Below are 13,681 nucleotides of genomic sequence, written 5' to 3' on the forward strand. Positions count from 1 at the left end.
TTCCACCCCCGCAAAGGGGTCACGACCCATAGGTTAAGAACCGCTGCTTTAAAGCAAGACAGCCCCTACAAACTGAGGAAATTATGGCCATCATTTACAATTTTTAGGGTACATGGCTGAATAAGGTGTTCCCCCCACCCCATTAAGAACCTCAATTTTGCTGTATTTGAGCACCAGCAGAGCAAACATGGCTTAGCAGTCTACCTCTGACATGGGACCCATCCAAACACAACCATGCTGGCAAAGTACCCTAGGACAGCACAGTTTACCTCTGACATCCTCTGCGCCTCTACCACTCAGAAACACATTATGCTTTTCTTTGAAGATTTACTACTTTCGATGCAAACCATATCTTGGAAGCGACTTGTGCCAAAAGTTTGTGACTTAATGCGTGAGCCAAATCTTTTTGCTCTGGGTTTTTTTTTTTTCCTCCTAATTTTCTTCTCTCTGCTCGGTGTTGCATGTTGGGATTTGGCAAACAGGAACATACTGATGCCCTTTGTGGCTCCGCTGCCTTTGATCACCTCCCCATGCAGCCTTCATCCCTGTGGGCCAAACGTCTTAATCTTCTTAGTTTGACCTCATGTCGTAGCCCACGCATCCCCTCGGTGCTTTCATCCGCCCTTCCCTGGCCTTGGTTAGGAATCCTATTTCTTTGTTAGGACAGTATTTGAAGAGCAGGTGTGCCAGCATTATCTTCCACACTCACCGCTGGGCTGGGCAATCATGCATGCTTCCATGGTTTGGGGGATGGGGGCAGACAGGAAGGGAGAAGTAATTCAAAGTCGGCGTCAGAGCACAGTTCAGAAATACTTTGTTACCCAAACGAAGCAAGGGGAAATGACTCCCCGGGCTGCTTTAATGTCTCTTTAAACTTCAGTGGCGTGGATTTCCAAAGCATGAGGGAGCTATAGGGAAACAAAGAGCCTATTTTTATAGAAGTATTCCAAGAGGAGGGAGAAACAAGCAACAAAGTTTCTTTTTAAAAAGAAAAAAAAATCTAATTTTTGTACACGGGGGAAAAAAAACTAAAGTAGATGGCAGTTTCATTGAGATATTTTAGTTCTTAGAAGCTGTTGTTTTTATAGGAATGGGGAAAAATAAACAAGTGGAACAGAAGGTGTTATACACAGGAAACACGTAAACACAACATGTTAAGCTACGTCGGCGCTTAGAGGAACGCCAAAGTTCCTTCCCGGTCGGGTTTTCCTGATGGCAGACTAAGGACCGGGTTGGGCACCTAACGTGGAGTCCATGTTGTTATGATCTGTAAAGATGATGCGATTGGGGAGTGGGGGTCCCTGTGGCGATCCCAGGCCAAGGTGTACCCCGCTGAGGAATTACGCCATGCAACAGGTCTGGTGTAAAGGAGGTTTTTTTGGGGGGAAAGGGAGGGGAATGAGGACCTGGAGAAGGTGGAATAAATAGAGACAGCGAGACAGTGAGTGAGACATGAGGGCAGAGAGAGGAGACAGGGAGAGAAAGAGAAAACATGGGGACAGAGAGAAGCTGGCACAGAGGCGGTGGGCACTGGGATGGCGGGGCTCCCTTTACCATGTCTGCACACATCTGGCACACCTGACAGCGGCAGCAGCAATAGCTAGGCCCCTGAATACACTAACATATATAGGGCCTGATGCTTTGAAATATTATTTAGGATGTCAAGGCCAAGGTCTACTCTAGCATCTGGGAATTCTGGGATTAGGATTTTTTTTTTTTTTGGTTTCAGGATATTTAGAGGTAGAGGCGGGTGGTGGGACACTAATCTGGATGAGTGGTAACTGCGTTTCCATTGCTTTTGTTTTCGGAACAGAAGCCTCCCCAGAAATGGAATAATATGCAACCCAACATAGAAAATCCCTAGTGGTAGCTGTCCTGGTCGAATTGGAGTGCCAAGACTCCTGTGAATGTCACTGTTAGCTCTGTTCTTAGTACGGTAGTGTTGGAGTCGGGAGAAACTTTTAGGACCTCTTTAGATGCCAGTAACTGTATCGTGTAAAAAAACTGTCAGAATGAAAGCAAAACAAAACATTAAAATTACAAAATGAACACCTTGGAGGTCTGACATGTTCTCAGCCTAATGTAAAAAGGGGGTGCTGTGGCTCCCCAAAGGACTCGGTGGGACCATCAAGGCTTAGGGGTGTCATCATTTTGGTCTGTGCCAACAAGATGGTGGTAAAATCATGTGGCATTTGCTTTCTTCATGCTATGCAGGAGTGTGGTCTGCTGCTTTGTATTTGTTAATTGCTTACCCCACACCCCAAGATTCTTACTGTTTATGAGCAAACTGTCACGTACCCCAAGTATTGCTGTTTAACCTTGCCTAAGAAATTATTCCTGGTTAAAGGCCTGCTTTAAAGGCCTAAACCTGGGCAGGGCAGAATGAGGAAGGTGCAGCCAAAGTTCTACAGCTTTGGGAGAGAAGGATCTTGGGAAGGAGAAGCAGAGAAGGTACCAGAAGAGTAAAAAAGATCGCCATTGAGTAGGAAAGAGCCACACAGGCCAAGAGGAGGAACTCTAAAGTTTCACATGCGAAGAAATGGCCCAGATGAACAACCTTAGCAAGTATTTTGGGGTTATGGATGGGAAGTAGACCGAACAGAAATTATTAGAAGCAGATGGCATGGGATGGAGGCTGGGATATAATGGGAGATATCTGCCATGTCCCAAGTGATAAGGCTATTCGAAAACACATCAGTTGCCTGATTCTTTACTGATTATGGAAGTAGGTTAAGTAATACCACAGTAATAATTATAAGCCTAATAATAAACATTTGTTAGGCCATACCATTAAACTAACAGCAACGATGATGTCATTACCAAAGACAGCAGCCAAGTTGCATGGTCATTTCCATCTTTTTTTTTCTAAAATGTCAGCCTAGTTTATTTGGAATATTCCCATTTTAATTTACTCTCTGTTTCTTCTTTGTGCCTTCCCCCCCCTTTTTTTAAAATTTAATTAATTTATTCAGATTACAACTCAATTGTTATCCCATCACTTTTATCCTCCCATTCCTCCCTCCCTCCCACTTGTACCCTATAGCCAAGATGGCTGCAAATCAGAGGGTTGCTTTCCGATTAAGGCAAGCCCCTGTCTCATCAAGTCACAAATCCCTATGGGATCCACCACCTCATAGATCAAAAGTGATCTTTTCTTTTAAAAAGAATTTAGTCAGGTTAGTATGGATGTAGAAAGAGGTGACACCTATAAATAACTCTGGCAGGTGGTGCCAAAAGAGCAAACTAGAGAAACAGAGGAAGACATTTCGCGGTGTTAGCTCAAGGAGACAGAGTCCATACCTGTGAGAGTACCTAGAACCACAAAGTGAGGCTTCTCTCTGGTTCTAGAAGAGACAGGAAAAAGAGATAATGTTGCTTTGGAGAGTAATCTCCCTCAGGAGCGTGAGGAACTCATGTCAAGAATTGGCAAAGGTCTGGGCTGTCTTTTTCTCCCTTTCCCTGTTGTAGTCAGTGGGCTAGCCTGAGCTAAGACAAGGGAAGAGAGAATTCCTTTAGACAAACGTCCTTGATTAAGCCTGAAAAAAAGGAAAGCCAAATTCTATCTTCTTAAACAAGCTCCTTTCTTCCTCCTTTCTTCTTTCCCTTCTTCCTTTCTTCCCCACCCCCAACCCCCTCTGAAAATAGCTTTTGTTCTCACATCATGTGACCTGGTTACAGTTCCCCATTCTATTCTTCCCAACTCCTCATCCCTTCATCCCCTCCCTCACGGCCTTAAATGTCTCGGGACAATTGGATAACATAACTTAACGCATAGTGTCTGCTCTGCTTCAATAGGGAGGGAGCTCATCAGCCAGAGTCGCATCTGAGAGAGGCTTTGGGTAACTAGGTTCGAGCAGGTAAAGCCTGGTGTAAGGAGCGCTGTGAAGGACAGGAGCGGAGAGGAAAATGAGACTTGAAGGTGGGAAACTTCAGGCCGTGTGCCTTTCCTCTAATGGCGTTTCTCTAGACTGGTGAGAATTTTGGAAATGGAAGGTACCACACTCAGGCCAGATGTGGCTATTGCCTAAGTGATATTTGGGCCAGATGTGAGCAGAGAGCAGGTTAGAGTAGTGGCTCTGAGGCTGGGGAGACCCAACGTTTTGAGGTTGGAATTTAGGTACGACAAACGGGGTGTCCTTAGACTCAATTTGGAATACATGCCATAAGGAGAGGAAGAAGGAGGCTACAGGTGCCCCCGGGTCGTCACTTGGGATACAAGAATGGCTGGAGAAATTAACCTGGTTCGAAGAAGGCATCCCTGGCTTATGTGGTCAAGTAGCAAGAGTCAAGGGCCAAACCGAAGGAACTCCCAGAATCCTACAGAAGGAACTCCCAGAATCCTACAGAAGGTGCACTTGGCTGAGCCTTCCCATCCCAGGGAGTTTGTGGTGAACGCAGTCTGGTGGACAAAAGGCTCCGTTTCTGGAGACTGAAGGACACTGAGAGAGGGAGAGGAAGCGGCAGATGAGAAATGTCAGGTCTAACAGACCTGAACTCAAAGGATCCAAACTCCAAAAGGCAGTCCAAGTATCCCGAAGTGAGCTCAGCCTGGACTATAGGAAGATTTCTGGTGGTTAGGTAAAAGCTGCCATTCCATTCCTCAGGAACTTGTGAAACTGGTTCTCATCTGCCAAAAGCCACCATCTCCCTGACTCTTGGCAAAAGGGACATATGGCTCTCCGTTGACATATGCCTATGGTTGTATATCAAAGCCCATGCTGGCCCCCAGGCTCTCTCGGTATCACAGGAATTTTTTATAGATCTCAAAGCCACACACACACACACACACACACACACACACACACGTCTCCAGGCCCTTCCCTCCCCTCACCCACTCACCTTCCTAATAACCCCCCACCTTTCTCACTATGGCACTATGCTCTCCTTATTAGCTATTGTTATTGCTTTTCTCCTCGCTCCTCACAGACAGCCCTGGTCATGTCCAGTCTGTTGGCTGTGTTCACTCTTCTCCCTTTTGCCTCTGCTCTTGGACTCTTCCGCTTGGCTCTGGCTGTGCTCTCTCTCGCCCCTCCTCACCCCCAATCCCACCCCCACCTCCTACCCCCCTCCCCCACCCCTGCCAGCTACCATACAATTCTCAGCCATATCGCTACGTGGTCAGTCAGCAGTGCCTTTACTGTGGCCCCTTGCATATATCAAGGACCCACGCTAAGTTTACAGATACACCAGTAAACCCCAGGAGGGGCTTTTACCACTCATGTAGACAAAGCCAACGGAATTCCAGCTATGAGGTCCTTTAGTAAATTAGGCAAGTGGCCAGGCTCCCCATGGGATGGCCATCAGAAAAAGAGAGGGAGATGTCTAAGGAGAGAAGAGATGTCACCAAGAGAAGAGGACTGGAGTACGGGACACCCCATCCCCAGAATGCCCTTCCTAAGTTTTGGCATCAGCTGCCTGATCAGGATTGATCGAGGTGACCCAGAAATGAGAGAAAGAGGAGGCTGATCTCTTCAGAGTGGCTTGTCCCTTCATCAGAGCAGGGAAGGGCCACGGTCTCTGTGGGAGTGGACACCCTGTGCCACACTGCGGCAGCGGGGGGGGGGGGGGATGGGGATTTATAGGACAGAAAAGGCATCCTTGGGCCCCTCCTTTTTATTGCCAATACTCCACAGTTTGTTCTTTTTCATCTTCCTTTTGGGTTCAGGTAGTTTTACCTTGGACAGGTACACACCTAAACAGTCCATTGCTAAGGAGTGAGTGGCCTTCCACTTTGAAAGCTGGCACGTCACCGCTGTCTTGCCTCGCCTGTCCAACTCCTGTCTCTGACTTTCAGCGATGCTCCCTTGAGTGGCTGAGATCCACTCATTATTCACTACCCGCCAACTGTCCTTAGGGCAGGGTTCTGTATCCCAGGCATTTGCTCCAGGAGCTGGGGACACAAGGAGAAAACAGATTCAGTCTCTCTCCTTGAAGCACTGAGATTCCAGCAGGGCAGCGGAGAGGGGGGAGAGGGCGGTCAATACATTGAACACTTTTCTCTGCAGCTTCCTGTCAAGGGTTTGCCGGTCCCCTCTGTCCCCCTCCCACGCTTTTGTTACTACAAACAGCCCTGCCATGGATGTGCTGTGGTCTCCTGTGCACCTGTGTTGGAGTTTCTTCGGGGCAGCAGATGCCAACACCGAGGGGAGGGAGAGCCAAACTCTGAGGGCTGTCAGCAATAACAGATTTAAGAGCTTGGTTCCCTTAAGGTGGAACCTCCCAAAGAGCCCCGTGCAACACCGACAGTGGGAACCTTCACAGTCTTGAGCTTCACTGGGGACTAACAAGTCTTAGGACCTCAGAAAGCTAATTATTGATCATTCTATTCCCCCGCTCCTGCCCAACCCCCTGCGCCCCGCAGAAAACGAAAGGCTGCCTAGCAAAGCAAAAAGAAAACGAGCTTAGGAGTCAGAAACGTCACTCTGCTTCCCCCACCCCCACCTCACACCCTGCTACACCACAAATAAATACATGAACTCTCTTTCCTGGCCTCCATTTTGTAAGGCTGGGAAGTGGAGTCGTTTTTTTCATTCCTTGCTTCTGAGTTAATAGCAGGAATGGAGAATGCATTGTCAGGGACGTCACCAGCCACTCTGTTCCCTGAACCACATGCTCTGCGCTAAGGCCTCTTATGCCATCAGCACACTGAGTCTTATGTGGCTCAAGTCCTTCCCTGCTGGGAAATCCAGACAGTCAAGCCTGTATCCGTCTAATTCCATCTTCTGTTGCTTGCTTAGCTAATTTACTAGATAGATGCCCTTTCTAAGCCCAAACTGCCTCCTCTGTAAAATCGCCCTAGCAGTCATAATTAGCAGGCTGCATTGTCCCAGATGTTGACTGAAGTAATCCAAGCATAGCATTTAGCATACAGCTCAGAACCTAGGGCTCAAAAAGCCTTCATGCCTTTTACCACAGTTCTAAAAATTATGAAGCTGAATAATAAAAAAAAAAACAGCATAAAATTTTACTTTCTAATCTCTCTCTCTCTCTCTCTCTCTCTCTCTCTCTCTCTCTCTCTCTCTCTCTCTCTCTCTCTGCACCCCAGGCCATGAAGGGCTGTCATCACCTGACCAGTTGCCTAAGCCAAAAGCATATACATGAAAACATGTCCTCCCTCATCCCTAAACAAAGCTCATGAGGTAATCTGTTACCATGGGGTAAGTCCCCGTCATCTCTCACCTGTTACGGCCATGCCCTGCCTACTGCTGTCTGTGTCTGCTGTTCCTTTGTCCCCCAACATGCAGCCTCCACTCCTCCACCCACGACTTTCAAAGACAGGATAGGACTGCTAAACTCTCTTGTCCAAAGCTCCTTATGGTGGCACAGATTCTTAGACACGAACAGTATAGCATTCGCATGCATGCCGAGCTGCATGCCGAGTGAGGTCTAGACTGTCTGGCCTGGTTTCTCTCCAGTCCCCCCACTTAATCAAAAGCCCAGAGTTCATAGCATTTGCAAGAGAATCTCAGCCTTAATCCCATATTGACCAAGCCCAAGAAGGAAGCAAATTCCCAATGCTTAAGTTATCTATTCCCTCAGAGTATCAGGCTCAGCACCCAGCGTGCAGTGTGGCCAAGGATGCACCAAAGACAGGGCAGTATCCATAGAAAGAAGGGCAGGCAGAGAATGCCTGGACTGGGGCTTGGTCAGACATCAGCCAGTGCACAGCAGGCGAGCATCACCTTTTCTAAGCTTTTGACCATTTCCAGCAAAGTAGCAGTCAGCCGCCTCACATTCGACACCACCTGCGGTCCGAAGGCATGCCTCTGGAGTTGACGTGCATTGTAGTGCTGCACCTTTAACCCCATTCAGGAAGACAAAGTGGGGGTTGAAACAGCTTTTCTTTCTTCATTCGCCTTTCTTGTCCTGAATACAAGTCGGCCAGAACTGCGTTCTGAAACTGAGTGTTTCTTTCCCTTATATGGCCCCTTTGGTTTCTGGCCAAGGTATCCATTTCTCTAACACACGCTTCTAATGAGCTAGGTAGACTCTCCCATAGCAAGAGAGCCAGCAAGTGCATGAGTTCTGAGTCTGGCAGTAGGGCTGCTTTGCTGGAGCAAACCCTGTGTATCATTTCTATCTTTCTTCCTATTGATGGAATAACGCCCATCAGGATGTACTTTTTCCATGAGACCAACACACTGCCCAGACTCGGATCCCATCTATGAATACCAAGTCGGCTCATATCAGTCGGTTTCCTCTTCCATATGCCATCCTGACAGCCAGCTCTATACACTTCTTGACCATATGGACCCATTTCCATCATACTATGGTTTGGATGTATGCTCCACCCCCCCACCCCACCCCACAACCAAGTTAATATGCTAAATCCGAATGAGGTTCTCATAAAGTGAAGTGTTCAGGAGAGATCAAATCTTGTGGGAGGAGCCCTCACAAGTGGGATCATAACCTCCTAGAAGGCTAGAGAGAACCAGACTAAATGCCTTTGCCATTCTACCTTCTGCCCCATAAGAGAACATCCATCGCCTACAGAGGATGCAGCAACAAGGTGCCATTTGAGTCCATAAGAGAACATCCATCTCCTACAGAGGATGCAGCAACAAGGTGCCATTTGAGTCCATAAGAGAACATCCATCGCCTACAGAGGATGCAGCAACAAGGTGCCATTTGAGTCCACACCATCATTTTCAGGGCCTCGCATACCAAGCAAATAAAGCCCATTTTACTAATATTCACTAAGGAAATAACTGATATCACAAGCATTTCAGTCCAATAAAGGAAAACCATGTCTTCATAGGCTATCCAGATGACTCAGACTGCTATACAAGCTTGATTGCTCTTTTATTATTTGGAGGTTCAAATGAGGATTGAGGGACTCCTTCCTTCTGCATCTGGAGATGACAGCACAGGCTTGGACACGGCAGGTGTTATAGTTAATAAACAAAGCACTGGGTGCAACGAGGCGTCTGAGCCGTGCCGCCTTTACAGCTGCATTGTTTCTGGAGCTTCCACACTTAACCAGCTAACAGTCACTGATGCAAGGAAAAACTGTGCCTCTGCTGATGTCAAATAGGACGCCTACCAGGTCGCCAGCCACCTCCCCAGATTAGACGTTCTTTTCCATTTTCCCCGTGAAGCTTGTGCCCTCCTGAATTATAGAAGCGAATTCCGTCACTGTTCGGCACTTGGAGCGGTTTTTAAATTTTTGAGTTGTGCTGTGGGATAGAATGCGTATGTCAATGGGAAATTTAAATGAGCGTCTCAAAGGGAGTTTATGACACAAAGTCTACCAACCACGTGATCGCACCAAGCCACCAGAGAGCCACTTAATATGCTGCATAAAACATTCCATACAAAATTCAAGGGTCAAACTTTGATGAAAACAACATGAAAGCAAGGATTACACCTGGGGAAGCTTCACTTAGCATCTCAGTGACACCAGCTCAGGAGAAGTTTTTCAGACAGTTGTGTGGGTCACTTTTTTAGACTCGATTTCAAAAGAATTCTCTATATACAGAATACAGAAACTCACATGGGCACTGTTTGCTGCCCCCCCCAACCAGGGACTGTCTGATAAGATCTCCTGTTTGATAAGTTCTCACACACTGGAGAGCTGGGAGGGGATTCTTTATCCACCCAGAAACAGGTATGTAAAATATTTCTCTCCCTTCCTCTTATTTACCTAATATAAATCTACATGGGTACTTTTCTTCTTTTCTATTAGGAACAAAAAAATTAATCACAGGACAGAGAGGGTTTAATGGCATCAGTAAAGATGGCCCCGGAGAGCTAACTGCAAGAAGCATTAGCATGGTTTTCTACAGGAACAACTGATAGAATGGATAGATACTAAAAGAGGATCCAGCTTATTGGCTTACAGGATGAAGCAAGAGTAATCCAACAATGGCCGCCTCACGCCAGGGAGCCCCAATTCCCAGCCCGTGATGCCAGATGTTGCAGCAGTCCAAATATGGTTCTGCAGGCATTCCTGGGCAGCCACTGGCTTTCAGTCCATGTTGGAAGGTCGAAGAAGCTGGTTCTAATGACAGCCACAGAAACATCAGTGGCCGGAACAGGTCAGGTGATCTCACCCAGTGAGAGTAAAAGTCCAGAGAGCAAGAATAAGCAAAGCTTCTGTCCTTCCAGGCTCTTCTATCTGAGCTTTGACCAGAAGGCACAGTCCACTTTCAGGCTAGGTCTTCCCGCAGCACTTAAGGCAGCGGTTCTCAGCCTGTGGGTCATGACCCTTTGGTGTCAAATGACTCTTTCATGGGGGTCACATATCAGATATCCTGCATATCAGATATTACTCAAACAGTAGCAAATTTACAGCTATGAAGTGGCAACAAAAATAATCTTATGGTTGGAGTCATTACAATATGAGGAACTGTATTCAAGGGTCACAGCATTAGGAAGGCTGAGAACCACTGATTTAAGCTACCCCACAGTCATGCCTACAGGCCAATCCAGTGTAGACGCGTCTCTCGGCATGCGGTTCTAGTTTGTATCAAGGTGACCAAGCTATCTAGCCTGCTCCTATGCCTTTATCTATCCTGAGTTTTCACATACCTGCCCGCCCACAGGTTGATACCACTCAAGATGTAAGGTCTCCTTTCTTTGTCCTGTCTCTTCTCAACAAGGTATTCTATTGGACTTGCTTAGCCCGCTCGGCTGGTGAGAACACATACTGCTCCTCAAGAAGATCTGGGCTCGGTTCCCAGCACCCAAATGGGAGGTCACAACTTCCCATAACTACAGCTTTCCTACACTGTTGTCCCCTCCACCCGCAAGGGGCACCCTATGAACCACAGCTTTCGTTCAGGCTTGCTATTCCTTGTCTAGGTGTAAATCTGTACCTGAACGTTCTTCCTGCCCTGCACTGGCCACAGCACACTGTAGCTGCCTTACTGGTTTGTTATTATTCTTGTTTGTTATTCTTGTTCGTTATTATTGTGTTGTTATCACTGTGAGACTGAGCTCTTGTGGCGGGGGTTGTCTGTCTTATAGCTCTGTGTCCAATCCCTCCCAAAGTGTTTGCTAGCTGAAGGGAGCGGACCCAAGGTCCACATCCACCCATTTTTATAATACCACCGTCTCCCCACCATCCCTGTCACCCACTGGCCCCTAGTCCTGGATTGGGACAGTGACACCACCACCACCACCACCACCACCACCTGACCCCTGCATGCTGCTCACAATATTTCCATTTTGTTGTTTTCAACTCAACAGCTAGGTTATTCCTGTTGTAATGTGAAACAGATAATATTACTCAGAACTCTCCATCAGCTCTTACCTCATGAGGAAGTCCTACAATGGTCTCCAAGGTTCTGTATGACCCCTCCCCTCCCCCCACCCCATGTTCCTTCAATACTGTGCCTACTCTTCACTCAGTCCTGAGATGCGCTAGCTTCCCGCTGTTCCTCTAGAACACTCCCACGCCGGGGCCTTTGCACATCCTGTTCCCCATCCTGGAACGTTCTCTACAATGTAGCCTTCCTTGATCACCCAGTCACCATCTTCGTTCAGTACCCTCTCCCCATCCGTGCTATCCTATCTTAAAAGCCTGGCTCCACTTTTCTTCATAATCTTGCTTGCATGTGCTGTAGTGTAACAGGTATAACGTGTGTATGACACACAGCACCATTTGCTCCCTTGTCCTGTTGCTTGCTTATGTCTTCGACATAGTATGCAGGCTCCAGGAAGACATGGCATGTAGTGGACACTCAGAAACTGATTGGACTGTTGAGTGATCCTCAGACCATGTCTAGTCTCAACTCTGTCTCTAGCTATTTCATATACTGTCCTTAACTGCTTAGACTATAAAATTATGTTGAGTTAGAAGATCCCTTAATGGGAGCCCAATAGCAAAACAAGGAAAGAAGAAGATTTTTCTGCCTGCTTTTTGTCTTGTGTGATCTTTAAGGGAAAGTGAGAAACCAGGGTCACATTCTCAAAATGTCTATTGACCCTTTTATACAATGCCAGCCTCAGGAAGAGCTGAATCCTTTGTTCCTATTGTGGCTCAAGTTTGAGGAGGTTCATGCCCATGCCCGTGCACGCAGAAAAACAGAAGTGCACAAGAGCTTGTGTGCGCATGCACACACATTAAAGTAAGAAAGTTTCGCAACTCTCCCAGGGAGCTCCTAGGATAGCCTAAGACTTTCCAGTTCTGCAGACATTTACTTGATCTTATAAGTAGTCAAGGGACTGTTCCATATCCAGAAGTCTCCTAATTATAGTCCCTTTTTCTTCCCAGGTATCCTAGGAAGGAACCCCATGGGGACCCTGAGAGGCTTCACACCTGTTTCCCACCTATGCCCTGAGAGGTTTCACACCTCCTGTTTCCCACACTAAGCCTTTTGCTGATCCTCCACAGTGGCCAGTGGCAAAACTTCCCCAATTATGCGCATTTCCTGCTGGGAATGTCAATCTCTGGCCCTTTCTATGTGCAGGGTCTCATCTAGACCCTGGATGAGCTGTAATACTGAACAAGACATTCTCCCTGCCCTCCGGGCGCTTACAGGCTACTGCTAATGCCTGAAGAACTAATTAACTTCTAAGGGAAAGTGAGAGCTTTTCAGTTGCCCCATTTTGTTCACATTTAGGTTAGACAAAGCCACCCCTAGCCACCCCAGTCACTTTTTGGTCTTTGTAAATGACTACCAAGGAGAAACCACTGCCAAATCAATACATTCTAATTGGAAGTGTTTATGAAACCCAGGAGAGTTCCCTAAATGTATTAATTGCTTCCTGAGGAAATATAAAACTCACAGTTACTAAAGCCATGGAAATGAATGCAAAGACAGCTCCAAAGGATGGCTTGGTAAACTGTTGCTAAACACATGAAAATAAACCAATTGACCTTTAAAAGTTTTTTTTTCCTCAAAAAGAAAAAAAAAAAACCAAAAAACGAAAGCCTGAACGAGCCACATGGAGTTGTTTGCCTTGAGACTAACCCACTTAAGGAAGTGTTGTGACTTACCTGAAAGAGATTAAGGCAATGGTATCATTAGTTGTAGAAAAGTTCCTTTGACAAAGGAGCTGGCTTAAATGTTAGTTGTGAGTTACCCTCCCCTTCCTCCTACACCTACAATACTTTAGCACAGGTTCAAAAAAAAAAAACTCTATTCATTTTCTTTAATTTAGACCTTAAAAAGTGGTCTGAAGCGAAAATAGCAATTATCTATATCACAATTCTTTTCCCTATAAAGTTTTCAGCGAATTGCATCAGAGAATGTGCTGAAGGACAAGCTCCCTCTAAACAGTGCATCTGCACAGCTGGAAGACTCAAAATTTCCCCATGGAAAGAACCTCCTTGTCGCATGACCATTTATTCAGTTGACATGTCTGGGTAGCTGCCGTGCAGCTACTACTGCGTTGAGCAGGAGAAAATGAAGACAGAAAGTCCCAATCCCCGGCCTCAGGAAAACACTCAAGCTTGAGGGAGCATGGTAAGATCTACTTTATAAACAGCAGGCACACTGGTAAGCAGAGACTCAAGAGAGAGGAGGACACTGAGTCCAACACCAAGAAGAAAACACTTCAGCTGAGTGTTGACAGATGAGTAAAGCTTTGTCAAGCAGCACATCAATTCTAAAAGGACTATCATGGAGCAAGGGACATAACGCACTGGGGGCAAAAGTGTCAGGGTCAGAGAGCCAGGAGCTGAGAGCAGACCCTACCGAGTTGGGAATCAGCAAAGTGCACAGCTAGGTGACTA

At 46.7% G+C, this 13,681-nt stretch overlaps 1 protein-coding gene across 1 annotated transcript in view; it reads right to left on the minus strand.

Annotated features, from left to right (window-relative positions):
• Positions 1-350: 350 nt before the first annotated feature.
• The window catches only part of LOC311605533 (uncharacterized protein), a 77,139-nt gene continuing 63,808 nt past the window's right edge, over positions 351-13,681 (minus strand). Inside the window, exons 6-8 of the mRNA XM_084796157.1 lie at positions 5,676-5,890; positions 3,301-3,344; positions 351-908 (exon numbers count right to left, since the gene is read on the minus strand). Of these exons, the coding sequence (XP_084652283.1) occupies positions 818-908; positions 3,301-3,344; positions 5,676-5,890 (350 nt within the window). The 3' untranslated portion in view covers positions 351-817. The remainder of the gene's footprint in view (positions 909-3,300; positions 3,345-5,675; positions 5,891-13,681) is intronic.

The sequence above is a fragment of the Acomys minous genome (assembly GCF_964271855.1).
Source record: "Acomys minous genome assembly, chromosome: 9".
In the NCBI taxonomy this organism is placed as follows: Eukaryota; Metazoa; Chordata; class Mammalia; order Rodentia; family Muridae; genus Acomys; species Acomys minous.